Source organism: Coptis chinensis, chromosome 7 (assembly GCF_015680905.1).
Source record: "Coptis chinensis isolate HL-2020 chromosome 7, ASM1568090v1, whole genome shotgun sequence".
In the NCBI taxonomy this organism is placed as follows: domain Eukaryota; kingdom Viridiplantae; phylum Streptophyta; class Magnoliopsida; order Ranunculales; family Ranunculaceae; genus Coptis; species Coptis chinensis.
Genome location: NC_141462.1, coordinates 52,660,943 through 52,678,789, shown reverse-complemented (window position 1 = coordinate 52,678,789; position 17,847 = coordinate 52,660,943). Strand labels below are relative to the sequence as shown.

Genomic DNA, 17,847 nt, shown 5'->3' with positions numbered 1-17,847 from the left:
CATTCAATCAATCAAGTGGTTTGCATTAATTCTAATGCAATCTCGCACTTAGATACATTCAATCAAGTGTTTCTAATTCATTCTAACGCAAGCTCACACATAGATGCATTCAATCAAGTGTTTTGCATTCATTCTAATGCAAGCTCACAAGTAGATGCTTTCAATCAAGTGTTTTGCATTCATTCAATCAATCAAGTATTTTCCATTCATTCTAATTGATCAGTTCCCAAATATGAATTTTTATCCTCTTGTAATGTTTCAGTTGTGTCAAATTATATAATCAATAATGTACAAAACTCATTTTCTTATCGCTTTTTCAGGATACAAGCCTATTCCGGACGAAATACCTCAAATGACGTGATTAGAGGCAAAAGGAACCTAAAAGGAATCTTATGGGATAACTGAGAAAAAATGTTGAAAATCCAACGGTTACCGTCAACCGTCAAATTGAAAGGATACAGTCAAAGTCAAAGTCAACGGTGAAAGAAAACTCAAGGGTCCAACAACTCAAAAGTTCAGGAAACACTCCAAGGCTTCAAGGACCAAGGACTCAACCCTATGCAAAACAAGGACTCTATGTTTTGCATTCATTCAAACACAAGCTCACATGTAGATGCATTAAATCAAGTGTTTTACATTCATTCTATTACAAGCTTGTTTGTAGATGTGTTAATTCAATCAATCAAGTGTTTTCCATTCATTTTAATGCAAGCTCACAAGTAGTTGCATTCAATCAAGTGTTCTCCATTCATTCAATCAATCAAGTGTTTTACAGTCATTCTTAGTGATCAGTTCCAAAATATGCATTTTTATCATCTTTAAATGCTTCAATTATTTCTAATTATATAATCAATAATGTACAAAACTCATGTTCGTACCTTTTTTTCAGGATACAAGCCTATTCAAAACCAAATACCTCAAACGACGTGATCTAGAGCCAAAAGGAGCCTAAAAGGGACTATATGGGCAACTGAGAAAAAATGTTGAAAAATCAACCTTCAAAGTCAACAGTCAATGGTCAAAGACAACTCATGGGTCCAAAAACTCTAAAGTTCGGGATACACTCCAAGGCTTCAAGGATCAAGGACTCGACCCTTTGCAAGACAAGGACTCCACATTTTGTATTCATTCTAATACAAGCTCACACGTCGATGCATTCAACCATGTGTTTTGCGTTGTTTCTAATGCAAGCTGGCTTGTAGATGCATTAATTCAATCAATCAAGTGTTTTGCATTCACTCTAATGCCAGCTCACAAGTAGATACATTCAATCAACTGTTTTGCATTCATTCTAATTGGTCAATTCCCAAATATGCGTTTTTATCCTCTTGTAATGCTTCAATTATGTCAAATTATATAATCAATAATGTACAAAACTCATGTTCTTATCACTTTTTCAGGATAAAAGCCTATTCTGGACCAAATACCTCTAATGACGTGATTTATAGCCAAAAGGAGCCTAAAAGGGACCTTATGTTACAACTAAGAAAAGGTGCTGAAAAGTTAACGGTCAAAGTCAACAGTCAAAGTCAAAGTCAACAATCAATGGTCAAAGACAGCTCAAGGGTCCAAAAACTTAAAAGTTCAGGAAACACTCCAAGGCTTTAAGGACCAAGGACTCAACCTTTTACAAGACAAAGACTCCACGTTTTGCATTCATTCTAATACAAGCTGACACGTCGTTGCATTTAATCAAGTGTTTTACATTCATTCTAATGTAAGCTCGCTTGTAGATGCGTTAATTCAATCAATGAAGTGTTTTGCATTCATTCTAATACAAGCTCACAAATAGATATATTCAATCAAGTGTTTTGCATTCATTATATTTTGATAAGTTTCCAAATATGCGTTTTTATCCTCTTATAATTCTTTAATTATGTCAAATTATAGAATCAATAATGTACAAAATTCATGTTCTTATAGCTTTTTAAGGATATATACCTATTCTGGGATCAATCCTACCAGCACTAATGCACCGGATCCCATTAGAACTCCGCAGTTAAGTGTGCTTGGGCGGGAGTAGTATTAGGATGGGTGACCTCCTGGGAAGTCCTCGTGTTGCACCCCTATTTTAAGTTGTGGTAGGGGACCTCTATAAAAACTTCGCTTACCGATAAAAAATAAATAAATATATATATATATATATATACCTATTCTGGACCAAATATCTCAAATGACAAATCTAGAGACAAAAGTTGCCTAAAAGGGACATTATGGGACAACTTAGAAAAAGTGCCAAAAAGCCAACGGTTAAAGTGAAAGTAAATGGTCAAAGTCAACTCAGGGGTCCATAAACTCCAAAAGCTCAGGAAACACTCCAAGGCTTCAAAGACCAAAGACTCAACTCAACCCTTTGCAGGATAAGGACACCATGTTTTGCATTCATACTAATGCAAACTCACACATAGATGCATTCAATCAACTGTTTTGCATTCATTCTAATGCAAGCTCATTTGTAGATGCATTAATTTAATCAATCAAATGTTTTGCATTCATTTAATGCAAACTTTTTTTTTATTGGTAAGCGAGGTTTTTATAAAGGTCCCCAACCCTTTTTCATTAAAAGAAAAACCTATAAAAGTTTCATATAAACTTATTACAAACAGATACTAATTGTATCCCTCTGAGACCACATACATAAGTCAAATATAACATGTTAGCTAGTATGAGGAAAGCGTGATACACACAAGTACTAGACTGCCTGCATCTATTGGTAACACTACCCCTTACTGATGTATTACCACCCAAATTCCCAAGCATAGGAACTTATGGAGTACTGGATCTCCATAAAATGAAAACCTATTTTGAACCCAAAGTGAACCCCCTCACTTTTCCAACAAGGTAGGTTTATGAGAAAAGCGCTGATTAGCCCTTTAGGGTGGTCTACCCCTTACGTATGTTTGCTGCCAATCATAATTGTGCCCTTGTTGGTAGCAGTCTTTGCCTTCTTCGATTCTCGCACCCTTTCCCTTCCATCCATCGTACTTTCGATGCCCTCAATCCGCGGTCTCGTTTCTACCCTTGCTCTAATCATATGCCTCCTAGGTGGACTTTCCCAGCCATCCTTCCCAATCTTAGTTGTACTCACCTGTTCCTGATTCACACTACACCATAATAGGCTATTACTAACGGCAAAAAACCATTGCGAATAATTTTCGCAACGCTTTTTAAGCGTTGCAAATAAGAGTGGTAAAGTGTTGGAAATGTTTGCAACGGTTAAAAAGCTTTGCGAACCAAATTTTCCAACGGTTATTAACCGTTGCAGAGTGACAATTAATAACGGTTAAAAAGTGTTGCAAACCAAATTTCCAACGGTTATTAACCGTTGCAGAGTGACAATTACTAACGGTTGAAAAGCGTTGCGTTGTTTGATTTGTAACGATTATTGATGGATGCTTTAATATTTATTTTTTGCTTTGCAACGGTTTACAACCATTACTAATGTGTTGATATGGTAAAAAAAATTCTTTTAATTTTTTTCCTGCCCTGAACCTGCACTTCCTGGTTTTATATAGAAGCAAATAAAATTACCAATGCTTTTTCACACATGAAAAAAATATTATATTCATTGAACCATATATATATATATAACTTCAAAAGAGTTTTGATGGTTACAAATTCAGATTTACTAAGGGTTACAAATTTCTATTCGATTTTCCAAGCAATCCCAAATCTTCAAAATGCAATAACAAGCATTAGTGACGATGGCTTCACTCAATATAAATCCTAGTGCCGCTCCACAAAGCCCATCTAATTCCAAAAAAATCACAAAACAAATAATGAACTCAAAAAAACAATCATACTAATTAAATTTTATGCAATTAATTAAATACTTGACCCCCTCTAAAGATAGAGCATTTGTTGTCTACTCCCATATCTCAACGACAGAAACAATGATTACATAAAATCGGTGCATAAAAGGAAAACCTTGTAGTAACTTGATAAGTTGAAAATTAAGAAAATGGAGAGTGAGGTTTAAGTTTTACCTTGACGAGGAGCTTGAGGTGAGCATGACTGATCAAATTGGGAAGCAATTCTTTTGGCCTTCTTGTTTTTCCCTTCATAAAATTGATACCCTACACAATACACCAAATGACAACAAAATGATCTATCAAGCTAAGAAAGAACTTGCCCAATGTGAAAAGATTAATTAGACATGTAAAATCAATCTTTGGGTAGCTAACAATGTAACTAAGACCAAAAGTACTACCCTTTCTGTCACAGACTATGTATGCATATGAGAATTGAGACCATACCTTACACCTTTTCCATCATGACCACACTTCAAAATAAAATCAATGCAACAATTAATTAAATGCAAGTAAAATATAAGCCTGTAACGAATTATTGCTTATGCATTTACACTCATGATTCCCTTATTAAAATAAATATATCCATATCATTAGATGGTAGATTATATATGCTTCGAATCCAACCAATTAAAAATCAATATAGTAAAGCTGAATAGCAATACTGGGCTTTACTTTTATCTATTAACACATAAAGTAGTTTCTAAATTCCAATCCAGGGTGTAATGCCATAGTTCCATCAATATCGCAAAGCAGAATAACAATAAATGAAGCAAGTGGGGGGTTAATTGAGAGACACACACACCGCCCTGACTCCAGTTTAGAAGCAAGTTTATTGTCATAGTAATCAACCAAGATATGAGCCAGTTGGCCAGTGTGGCTATGGTGCCCGCAAGCCATTGATATTAATTGGAAGTATCTATAATGAGCCAACATCACATTAAGAATAATGCACTTAACTGTCTAGTTTTATTCCTATCAAGGAAAAGGACAGATTATTATGAATGGAGTTGAGGATAAAATATAAAGCATTTCCACTTTTAAATCTTGTCTTATGCTTAAGTGTTTAACAAAATAAAAATAGAATGCTACATTCCAAGTATGGAGAAATCAGTAGTACTGGAGGTGTGAACCCATCTTTCTCTGTGCTTTCAAATGGGGTCCATTAAAATTTGAAAAATCAGTAGTTCTGATATAAAGAGTATACCTCAGACATTATAACCAATGGAATAGCTCCAATTCCAAGAGAAGAAAACTACAAAAGGCTGAAAGAAACTCATTGTCAGGAAAAAGTGATATAACACCATTAATTAACAATGATATGATTAAGCAATATATTAAGAATTTTGGAGAACAAACTCATACCGCAAGTCCTACTAATGACAGTATGCCCAAGACACCATTGGAATGAGGACCTTCTTCCATAGTAGCCTAGGTTGGGAAGGATGAATAATACTTAGAAACTACTTTAAACAGTGGGGATAGTAGAACTATACAAGCTTCAAATGCCAACACTCAAGATTGGCAACCAACATAAACACATGATTCAAATGAAGTGTCTAATGTGCGCATAACAAGACTAACCTTCGAATAAAATGCAACTGCAATGAGGATAAGGCTAGCAGTCATTCCAGATGAGGAAACCTGTGCCAGAGGATTACTCTCTTACAATCATAGTTTAAAATTGTATATAGAATTTTATGTTCTCAAAAGCCCACATCTGTTGGTATAAGGCACAGACGATGGATTTATATATCATCTTGTGAAAGGAAGGAGAAACTAATTTTGCTCAAGATACACATATCCCTTGAAAGGTTGGGGGTGAATTGCCAAACACCAAGTCTCAGGCTTGACAGTTACTCCTCTTTAACATTGTTTCATAAAGAGGCCTATATCTTAATGATCTGTCTTAAAGAGGAGTACATGGCAATCCAAATGCCCAATGTTGGATAGCTTTACCTAATGCCTGATGCTGGGTCTCATATTTTCTGAAACTCACTAAGAGAAGTAGCCGGCGACCAGCTTTGTCCACCAACCAAGTAGTAACCCCAATAGCAATGACCTGTTTAACATATAATGTTTAGGATAATCAAAGTGTTTTCTTGTGCTTATAGAACACCAAAAACACGCATGCACATATTGGTCATATTAATCACATAGAAAAAAAAAACAAGAGCCATTAGATAGAGTATATTAGTATGTGAAGAACAATAAAATTAGAATGAAAAAACATTATGGCATCATTCATGGTGAATTTGTATGCCATTAAAATAAATAAATAAAAAGGCACTATACAAGAAACATAGCAACATAGAATTATGGCACCATTTATGGTGAATGTGTATGTCATTCAAGTATTCAATGTGCTCGTAAACATGAACTGCCCATAGCATGTCTATTAAGCCTAAAAATATGTTATCCACCTCAAAGATGGACAATAAATAAAATTTCAATAAAACAATTTAAAATCAAATGAAGAATCAACGAAACAAATGAAAATAAATACCTTGCTCGATACAAGTGAATGGATGTGTGTGTCCCGCTTGTTACAGGCCATGCAATTTATTCATTGACGTTTAAGAGAATAAACCAATAAAAACAATAACTTGCCTGCATAAAAAGAGCAATGGAGAAGAACAAATAAGCTCACCTCCGAGAACTGATCAATGTGTTGTTCCTACAACTAACTTGACATTATCTTATTGAAAACCTTGTTAGATTCCTGCACCATTTCACAATTTTTTTTATAAGTTATAACTAGGACATAATTCCTAAGTCATAGCATGGCCAGAAACAATGTGCTTAAGATGAACCTTAAATTTCAGCACAAAGTTAAAAAAATGCAACCAGTGAATTAAAATCCTTTAATCTAATACGATTCGAACTCTTGTTGATGGGATTTTCACGAAAGTAATAGGCGAGTGACAATTGTAGCTGCTCAACAATTCAGTTAGAAAGAAAAAAGTGTCAAGCTCCTCATCACAACAAAATAGTACAAGTGCATTACAGTCTTGACTCTTGAGTTCTAATTGTCTTTATGGGCAAATGCTAATAAGCATTCCTATCAAGAATTACTGCAAACTAAAATGTCATGTTGGAAAAAAAATGACACTTGGTCAGAGAATGGAAATAATCCAACAGTACAACCCAAGACATTCAAACCGAAGTCAGAGAAAGAGAACCAGCAGCTCAAACATGCATGATATCCAACCCAAGACCTTCAAACCAAAGTCAGAGAAAGAGAACCAGCAGCTCAAACATGCATGATATCCTAAACTTACCTACCATTTAAATGCTGGAAACTTGACAAGATTGCAAAAGCTAAGATTTTGGTTCCAAAACAGTTGTAATTAAAAACACTCACAAAATTCAAAACTAAACATGAACTTACTGATCCATTGATTAATTCACAACATGGGACCTTATAAATAAGTTCAAAGAGTCTCAAAATGCAATTCGAATCCAGCCAACACACACACAAGTATTGTATTGACATAAAAATCCAATATTTCAGCAAAACTTTGCATTGTTCTGATCATGACCCATTTCTATTTAACTATAATTAAAATTACATGTATGATAAGAAGAGAAGACCTTTTGTTTCAGCGTTAATGGTGCAACTACCTGTCGAAGTCGTCAATGTGGACATAGAGAAAAAAAATCAGTTAAGCATTGACTAGAGAGAGAAAATCAATTAGCTTTCAACTGAGAAGATCAATTAACCATTGAACTGAGAAACAAGAAGTTTAATGGCAGTGGTGGTGGATGATTATGCAAAAGTGAAAGTTTTAACGTGGTGGAGGAAACCAAAAAATCTAGTCTGAAAAGATTTAAACAAATATTGAACCAAAGATAGCCAAAGTGTCTTGTAACTGAGCAAATAGAGTTAGGGTTCGTGAGAGTGTAGCAGCGGTGAGAGAGAGAGAGAGAGAGAGGAGAGAGAGTAAAGTTATGTTTTATATTTCAAGATTTAATTTGCAACGCTTCTCACACGATTTTTAAGCATTAGCGATTAATTCATGAAATTCACCGAAATAAAGTAATGCTTTATAACATTGCTAACGCTTATATAGCGTTGGCAATTTGCTAACGGTAAATAACCATTGCAAAGCAAAAAAGGTCCATGTTGCAAATATCATATTATGGTGTAGTGTCACCAATGGCTGAGGCATCCCCTCTTGGACCATTTCAACCTTTAGAACCACTGGCGCATACCCTGGCTCGTGGACTTGCTCCGATCCTATTGACCAATCACAACCTTGTCTTTCCTTGGGGTGGGTTTACTTTTCTTCACCCATACTTTAGGTTTTTCCAGTACTTCAGGAGCACTCTTTGCACATTTAGCTATTTAGTGGCCAAAAGCTTTACAACACAAACAGAGTGGCAGTTTCCAATTATATCCAATTAGCACCATGAAGGATCTTACCTGATCAATAACAATCGGCACTTCCTTCAGAAACATGTAGTCAACATCAATCTCCACACATATGCGAGCAAAACTAGTCCTTGTCATCTCCTCCGTTGGCTTATCCTTAAACATCGGTATACCAACAACATTGGCCACCTGACTGAACCCCGCGCTATCCCATATTTCCAACGGAAAATTCTTCTTAATAATCCAAATAGGAATGGTATTGAGCTCCCTAGTATCCGCCTCAATGAAAAGTTTCCAAGGTCTAACAATAAACAATTGGCTGGCAATATGAAAACTTCCTTTATCCAAGACTGAGTCTCGGTCTTCGTCAGACTGGAAATCAAAAGTGTACATGTTTCCATGCGATTTCATGGTGAAACTATTTTTTAGCCTCTACACTCTCGTAACAATCTCCTTGACATATAAAAACCCAAGCTTCTTTCCCACAAAACTACCCAATACTTCTTCTGAATGTGAGCAAACTGTGCGGACTTCACATGAACCACTGTCTTCCCATCAACAACCGTAGGTTTAATATAGGTAAGGTTCTTCTTACCCACTACGCTTAGGCCAAGAACATTAACCTAAAATGTGTGGGCAAGTCTGCATTTTAAAGAGATCAGTAATTCAATTGTGTGTAGAAGGGTTTGAACCCCAGACCTCTGGTATCATCACCCAAAGGTTTTACCAACTAAGCTAGAATGCAAAACACTTATATATGTGTAGAGATGTACAAATTTGCCCTCCTTTTTGTTTTTTTTGAAAGGCAAACAGGGTTTTTGAGGGGTCCCTTACCCTTATTTTATTGAAAATAAATAATTTCTTGGCTACATTCGTACATACTCTTTGCCCATGGCATCATCATATATTATCTTCTTTACATCTTTTGAAAAAGAACTAAGAGTAAACTCTATGTAGCTAACTGTAGGTATGGTGGAAGCTAATGTATCAGCTAATTTGTTTGCCTCTCTGAATACATGAGTAATGGAAAAAAAAACTCTAGCTATCCTATCAGTTCATATATTTCTGCCATCATATGATTTGCCCGCCAAGGATGTTGTCCTCTGTTCTTCATATATGCAATAATAGTCATGGAGTCACTTTGCGCCTTGATTTTCTTACACCATTTACTCACTCCTAACCTCAGTCCCTGTTTCAATCCTTGCAACTCAATCAAGTCAATTGAATTGTAATCTGCTTTCCTTTGTGTTGCCGCTATTACATCCCCATTATCACCTCTAATTGTTGCTGCCCATCCTCCTTGATTCCATTGGAGTACTCCATCTGTGTTTAGATTAAACACCCCTCTTCCTGCTCTCTCCCAGTGGAACAGCTTTATCTGTGTGTGTTTCGTACCCACATTAATGTTCCATATTTGCATAACTCTGCTCCTTTCTGGCCCTTCCTCCATTTTTGTACTGAGTGATTGAAGCTTTGTTAGTACATCTCGAATAATTTCTTTTCCCACCTGTTCTGCCAAGGTTTGCTTGCTTTGAAATATTCTTCTGTTTCTTTCTAGACAGACATTGTAAATGAACCCATTAAAGAGGAGCTCTAGTGCATCTTGTTTATATCCTCGTCCTGATGAAGTTTGCATCATCCATTCTATTTCTAGCTGCCAAAATGCAACTCTCAATCTATTGTAGCCTGCATATTTGAGAATATACATCCAAATAAATTGGGATTATGTACATTCATAGAAAAGGTGCCCCTCTGTCTCCCTTCCATTCCCAAAAAAATTACGCATGTATCATCTTGTACTTGGTTCCACTCCATTCTGACCAGCGTCTTGAGTCCTTCTTTAAATGTTAGCCATGCTATGAACGAATGACGCGGTATTCTGTTAGGGAACCAAGTGATTTTATTCCATGTTATTGCAGCTTTGATCTCTTTGATTCTTTCGTATGTGTCTCTCTAGTTGAAATCCCCTTTCTGTGATGTCGTCCAGATTATACGATCCTCTCCTCTCCCTAGTTTTATTCCTCCTTCCATGTTCGTAACTATGTCTGGCATGTGTATGCGAATATGCCAAGGAGTACTCCATCTTCCATTCTCAATCAAATTTGCGACTAGGGCATTGAGGTTACATGTTGAGTCATAGAGTAATGACATTGGGAAGTGATCTTTGAGTATACCCATAGGATGCCACGGATCTAACCAGAATTTTGTAGCTGTTCCATCCCCGATTTGGTGTTGAACAATCAGCTTGGCTTCTTTTCTGTTCTTCAATATGTTTCGCCATACCCAAGTGCAATCAATCAAGTGTTTTGCCCTCCTCTAATCTTATCCAACAAGTAACCTAATATAGAAGCTTTTTTGTGCCTTCTTTGAGTGGTTAGGGTCAAGCCTAAGAGCAAGGTTTGGTTTAGTTCTAATGGGACCTTTAAGGGGTGATTTTAAGCCTTAGGGGTATTTCGGTCTTTTGCTCATAAATTAGATTTTTGGTCTTTTGTTTGCATTTGCTGGCGGCACTGGAGAGTGTTGGGCTCCCTCTGATGGAGACACTGGAGATCCATCCGCCCCATTAAGTGATTCTGAAGTGGAGGAGATGGAAGCAGCGGTGGTTGTGCGCTTTGGGGAAGGTTCGCTAGAAAGAGTTTTGAGAAAAAGGATGTTGAAGATCCATTTGGATCTACTCGCAAGTGAAGGAGAGGAGGCCATGGCGGGCGTCACTACCGGGTCTAAAGAAGAAGGGCAAATGGTGGTTCGTGGCACACTCCACCTAAAGCTTTGGCTCAAGCTGATGAAATCACACCAGATGCGGTGATTCGCTATAGGTGTGATGTTAACCCATTGCTTTGTGCTGGAATTTCACGGTCTAAAGAGGATGGGCAAGTGGTGGTTCATAGTCCTCCCACCCAAATCTTTGGCTCGAGCTGATGAATTCCCACCATATGCTGTGATTCGCTATGGGTGTGATGTTAATCCATTGCTGTGCACTGGAACTTCACCTGATGCTAGAAATGGTGTCGTTACCCCACCAGAAGGTCTGATTCGCGTTGCTAATTACCCAAGTTCCAGTGTTGTGAACTTACCACCAACCGTTTGTGTTCCCTCTAAGTTGCCTTCCTGGGTTGATGTTCTTGGCCTAAGCGAAGTGGGAAGAAGAACCTTACCTATATTAAACCTACAGTTGTTGATGGGAAGACTGTGGTTCATGTGTAGTCCGCGTAGTTTGCGCACATTCAGAAGAGGTATGGAAAATTGCTTACGGGTAGTTTTGTGGGGAAGAATAAGCTTGGGTTTTTATATGTCAAGGAGATTTTTACGAGAGTGTGGAGGCTAAAAAACAGCTTCACCATGAAATCATAAGGAAACATGTTCACATTTGAATTCCAGTCTAACGAAGACCGAGACTCAGTCCTTGACAAAGGAAGTTTTCATATTGCCATCCAATTGTTTATTGTTAGGCCTTGGAAACTTTTCATTGAGGCGGATACTAGGGAGCTCAATACCATTCCTATTTGGATTATTATGAAGAATTTTCCGTTGGAAATGTGGGATATTACAGGGTTCAACCAGGTGGCTAGTGTTGTTGGTATACCGATGTTTACAGATAAGCCAACGAAGGAGATGACAAGGACTAGTTTTGCACGCATCTATGTGGAGATTGATGTTGATTGCACGTTTCCGAAGGAAGTGCCAGTTGTAGTTGATCAGGTGAGATCCTTCATGGTGCCAATTGAATATAATTGGAAGCCACCACTCTGTTCGTGCTATAAAGCTTTTGGCCACTCAACAATTAAATGTGCAAAGAGTGCTCCTGAATTACGGGAAAAACCTAAAGTATGGGTTAAGAAAAGTACACACACCCCAGGGCAAGACAGGGTTGTGATTGGTTAACAGGAGCAAGTCCATGAGCTAGGGACTGAGATAGGGCATGCGCCAGTGGATATAGGGGTGAAAATGGTCCAAGTGGGGATGCCTCACCCGTCGGTGAATAGGGAACAGGTGAGTACAACTGAGATTGGGAAGGATGGCCGGGAAACGCCACCTAGGAGGCATATGATAAGGGCAAGGGCAGAACAGAAGACTGTGACTGCTGAGGCATTGGGTACAGTGACTGGAAGGGAGAGGGTTCAGGAACCAATGAAGGAAGCACCTCTAACCAACAAGGGCACAATTATGGTTGGCAACAAACATGTGGGGGTGTCTAGAGAGCTAGCGCATTGGGGGAAGAACACCCTAAAGGGCTAGTCAGCCCTCTTCTCATGTGAAGAAGATCAAATTGGGCACAAAATGGCGTGGTAATAAGTTAGTAAGGGGTATTGTTAGCAATAGGTGTAGATAGTCTATTACTTGTGTTAATCACGTTTTCCTCATACTATTGAGTTATTTGTGGTCGATCTCGTAGGGATACATTTAGTATCTGTTTGTAATAAGTTTCTCTAAAACAATTTAATTTTTTTTTCTTTTGAATGAAAAGGGGTAGGGGACCTCTATAAAAACCTTGCTTACCAATAAAAAAAAAGATAGGATCAAGCCTTTTGGGCCAAAGTGCATGTCTTTGGGAATTTGATCCTTTGGTCTCTTGAGACTTTTGTATTTAGTCCTTGTCTTGCAAAGGGTTGAGTCCTTGGTCCTTGAAGCCTTAGAGTGTTTCCTGAGCTTTCGAGTTTTTGGACCCCTTGAGTTGACTTTGACTTTGACCGTTGACTTTTTGGCACTTTTTCTCAGTTATCCCGTAAGGTCCCTTTTAGGCTCTTTTTGGCTCTAGATCACGTCATTTGAGGTATTTGGTCCAGAATAGGCTTGTATCCTAAAAAACGATAAGAACATAAGTTTTGTACATTATTGATTATATAATTTGCCATAATTGAATTATATATATATATATATATATATATATATATATATATTATCGATAAGCGAGGTTTTTATAGAGGTCCCTTACCCCTTTTCATTAAAAAGAAATTATTTGGTCGTTACATTTGTAGACATCATTTGCATCTTCATATGTATATTTTCTTTACATGCTCAGCGAATGAACTAGGTATAATAATAAAGAAGCTCACAATAGGATTTGGGATAAAAACATTGGCTATCCCTGTAGGAGCTTCTTCCCCCATTCCGCTATCTCTCTGGACACCCCCGCATATTTGGTGCCAACCATAATTATGCCCTTGTTGGTTACAAGTGCTGACTTCACTAGTTCCTACACCCTCTCCTTTCCAGTCACTGTACCCGATGATGTCTCAGTAGTCACAATCTTCTTTACTGCCCTTGCCCTGATCATATGCCTCCTAGGTGACATTTCCCATCCATCCTTCCCAATCTCAGTTGTACTCCCCTATTCCTGATTCACCGACGGCTGATTCATCCCCTCTAGGACCCTTTCAACCCTTAGCCCCACTGGCGCAATCCCTGTCTCAATCCTTGGATCTTTTTCTTCACTGCTTTCCTCGGCCTTTTTTTCCACTGAATTAACAGGATCTAATACTTCTTTAGGGTTTTCCCCTTTCTCAGCTCCTTCCCTTTCATCTAGTATCCCATGCTCAACCTCTTTTTTCTTAAGCCAAATACCCTTTCTAGGATCTGAAACTGCCTTGCCATTCTTAGGGCATTTTTGTACCGAGTGCCCAAAGGTGTCACAACAAGCACACCATGCTGGCCTCCAATTGTACTCAAATGTAACATTAAATTTTCTTCGCTCATCAATCACTATAGGCACTCCTTCCGGGTAATAACACTCTGTATTAATTTCAACACACACCCTCACATAAGAAGTTCGTGATTTACTCTCAGTGAGTCTATCCACAAAAAGTGGATTTCCAATGATACTACCAATCTTGCTAAACCCCTCCTTGTTCCCCATTACTAATGGAAATTTTTTTACAATCACCCAAATAGGTATTGTCTTTAAATCATTCATCTCATTCTCAACAAACAACTTCCAAGGCCTAATGACAAATAACTGGCTAGCAATATGAAAAGGCTGCAGCTCATCAAGACAGTGCTAAACAACTTGAGTGTGTTCTGGTTTGCATCATTCATTGTACCTCAGAAGATTATAGATGACATAAACAGGCTGTGCATAAACTTTTTATGGATAGGACCTGATTGTAATCAGTCTCATGCTTTGGTTGGATGGGAGGATCTTTGTTACCCATACGCAGAAGGAGGGCTTGGCATTCGCAATCTAGAAAAGGTGAATCAAGCATCGAATATGAAGCACATCTGGAAGATAATCACAAAGGCAGATAATTTATGGGTTGAGTGGGTTCATAAGAACTTAATTAAAGATAGGAAATTTTGGCAGCTGAAGATTCCTAACAACTGCTCATAGAGTTGGCGAAATGTATTGAAGGGCAGGAAAGAAGCAGCTCAGTTAGCAATGCATCAGATTGGAGACGGCAAGAATACAAGCTTCTTGCTAGACCCATGGCACCCACAAGGTATGTTAAAAGAAAATTTTCCACAAGCCTTTCTCTATAGCTCACTCTTCCACCTCAATGCAAAGGTGTCAGATTTCATCATACAAGGGAATTGGTTATTTCCGGATTATATCAAGAATCAGATAAAGGAGATAGCAGAAGATGCCGAGGAAGAAGTGGAAATAATGGGGGGTGTAGACAATACAGTATGGAATGCATCTCGTAATAGAGAATATAACTTAAGGGACACATATGAAAGTTTGCGAGGAATTCGACAGGCAGTAACATGGAGCAACACAGTATGGTTTGCGAATCGAATACCTCGCCACTCATTCATAAGCTAGATGGCAGTCAGTGGAGCTCTAAAAACACTTGAGAAAATGAAGGAATTCAAAGTGGTTACTACAGATTTATGTATTTTCTACTGGAGAGAAGTGGAGAATGAACAACACTTATTCCATGAGTGCAACTTCTCCAAAGTTGTGTGGTACACGGTCTTAAGGAAACTGGGATATCACAGAACAATGGAGAACTCATGGCAAGAGGAAATTGAATGGGTGAGAAGAGTTTCAGCAGGGAAAGGGCCAAAGCAAGATGCTACTCGACTGGTGTGGAATGGTTATAACTATTGGATTTGGAAGACACGGAATGAGAGAATTTTTTATAACAAACAAACTTACTCAGACACGTGGCAGCAGTGATCATAAGGGATGTGCGAATGAAGATACAGGCAATGGAGATTAAGATAGCAGAAGGGCCAAAGAAGAAACACTTCCAAGAGACTTGGAATGTGAATGTCGAGACTCCGCATCATCAGCCAAATACTTGCAAATGGGAAAGGGTAGACGCTGGAATCTATAACCTGAATTATGATGGCAGCTTGCAAGGGATGGATGGGGGATGGGCAGCAGTAGTGAGAGATGAACATGGGCAGGTTGTCGTGGCAAGCAAAGGGAGATCAAACAAACACTCCATCGATTTGATTGAATTAAATGGGGTTGAGCAAGGATTGAAAATGGTAGAAAATCATGGCATCAAGAAGGTACGAGTGCAAACTGATTCCAGTACAGTGATTTCATTTTATCAAAACAAGGGGCAGCATCCATGGCAAGCCGAAACGATGATGAGAAGTATTAATCAGATGAGGGAGCAGCTAGAAGACTTTACTATCACTCATGTATACAGAGAAGCAAACAAACTTGCTGATGCTTTGGCGAGTAATATCCCAACAGTTATCTACATAGAGTCAATTCCCAGTTCATTTATGGAAGATGTAAAGAAAATTATTTATCATGATGCTATAGGCAAAGTATATGTAAGAATGTAACAAGCTATGGTATTATTTATTAATGAAAAGGGGTAGAGGACCTCTCTAACAATGTTGCCTTCCCACAAAAAAAAAAAAAAAACAATTAACAAGTTTGACTTTGACTTTGATCGACTTTTTGGCACTTTTTCTCAGTTGTCCCATACGGTCCCTTTTAGGCTCCTTTTGGCTCTAGATCACGTCATTTGATCTACTTGGTCAAGAATAAGCTTGTATCCTGAAAAAGTGATAAGAACATGAGTTTTGTGCATTATTGATTATATAAATTGACATAATTGAATCATTATAAGAGGATAAAAATGCATATTTAGGGACCGATCAATTAGAATGAATGCAAAATACTTTATTGATTGAATTAATGCAAAACACTTTATTGAATGCATCTACTTGTGTGCTTGCATTAGAATGGATGCAAAACAGTTGATTGATTGAATTAACGCATCTACAAGCGAGCTTACATTAGATTGAATGCATCTACATTTGATCTTGCATTAGAATAAATGCAAAATACTTGATAGAATGCTTCTAAGTGCGAGATTGCATTAGAAAGAACGCAAAACACTTTATTGATTGAATGAACGCGCCTACAAGCGAGCTTGCATTAGAATTAATGTAAAACACTTGATTGAATGCATCTTCGTTTGAGCAAGCATTAGAATGAATGGAAAATATTTGATTGATTGAATGAATGCAAACACACTTGGTTGAATGCATCTACGTGTAAGCTTGCATTGAGATTCGTGTTGAGTTGCAGTTTTGAAGTTGTTCATCCTCTATTATTTTTGGGATGCTTTTTAAGGTATAATGATGTTGAGAACTAGCTATTATTGTTTTGATAATGAAAGAATAGAAATAACTGTTGTTTTCGTATGAAAAACATGAAGAACTTGATAGGTAAGCAAGTTATACTCATTTGATTGATTCAAATGAGTATAACCAACTTTGGTTGGGTAAATGATGATTTACAAGATATTTTGATGAAATTGTTATGAAAAGCAAGATAACACAACTTGAATGGAAGAAAAGCGAAATGATTCAACAAAGGTTCAAGCTTTAAGTAATGAAAATGGAAAACAATTGAATTAAACAAAAAAAAAAACAATTAACTAATTCTTATCACCGACTCCAACTAGAGTCTAGCTTTTAGTTAACCAGCTCTATTATTTTGTGGGCAGAATCTCTACACTTATATATGTGTAGAGATATACATGTCTGCCCACCTCTAATCTTATCCAACAAGTAACCTAATCTAAAAGTTTCTTGTTCCTTTTTTTAGTGGATAGCGTCAAGCCTTTTGGGCCCAATCCCATGTCTTTGGGAATTTGATCCTTTAGTATTTTGAGACTTTTGTGATGAGTCCTTGTCTTGCAAAGGGTGGAGTCCTTGGTCCTTGAAGCCATAGAGTTTTTCTTGAGCTTCCGAGTTTTTGATCCCTTGAGTTGACTTAGACTGTTGACTTTTTTGTACTTTTTCTCAGTTGTCCCATAAGGTCCCTTCTAGGCTCCTTTTGGCTCAAGATCACATCATTTCATGTACTTGATCCAGAATAGGATTGTATCCTGAAAAGGCGATAAGAACATGAGTTTTGTACATTATTGATTATATAATTTGACATAATTGAATCATTAGAAGAGGATAAAAATGCATATTTGAGGACTGATTAATCAGAATGAATGCAAAATACTTTACTAATGAATGAATGTAAAACACTTCATTTATTATATCTTTTTGTGAGCTTCAAATATAATGATTGCAAAACAATTGATTGATTGAATTAATGCATCAACAAGCGAGCTTGCAATAGAATGAATGCAAAACACTTGATTGAATGCATCTTTACTTGAACTTGCCTCAGAATGAATGGAAAAAACTTGATTGATTGAATAAATGCAACAACATTTGGTTGAATGCATCTATGTGTGA

General features: G+C 37.4%; 3 protein-coding genes and 1 pseudogene across 3 annotated transcripts; all 4 read left to right on the top strand.

Annotated features, from left to right (window-relative positions):
- The first annotated feature begins 1,948 nt into the window (after positions 1-1,948).
- On the top strand, positions 1,949-2,067 carry LOC147487916 (5S ribosomal RNA; annotated as a pseudogene).
- A 12,082-nt stretch (positions 2,068-14,149) lies between these two features.
- Positions 14,150-14,941, top strand: LOC147487915 (uncharacterized). Its single transcript, XM_086574196.1, has 2 exons — positions 14,150-14,434; positions 14,531-14,941. Exons 1-2 carry the CDS (start codon positions 14,150-14,152, stop codon positions 14,939-14,941), a joined length of 696 nt encoding a protein of 231 aa, XP_086430322.1.
- Positions 14,942-15,298, top strand: LOC147487914 (uncharacterized). The gene has a single exon (XM_086574195.1). The coding sequence runs from the start codon at positions 14,942-14,944 to the stop codon at positions 15,296-15,298; it is 357 nt and encodes a 118-aa protein (XP_086430321.1).
- A 17-nt stretch (positions 15,299-15,315) lies between these two features.
- Positions 15,316-15,924, top strand: LOC147487913 (uncharacterized). Its single transcript, XM_086574194.1, has one exon. The coding sequence runs from the start codon at positions 15,316-15,318 to the stop codon at positions 15,922-15,924; it is 609 nt and encodes a 202-aa protein (XP_086430320.1).
- The last annotated feature ends 1,923 nt before the right edge of the window (positions 15,925-17,847 follow it).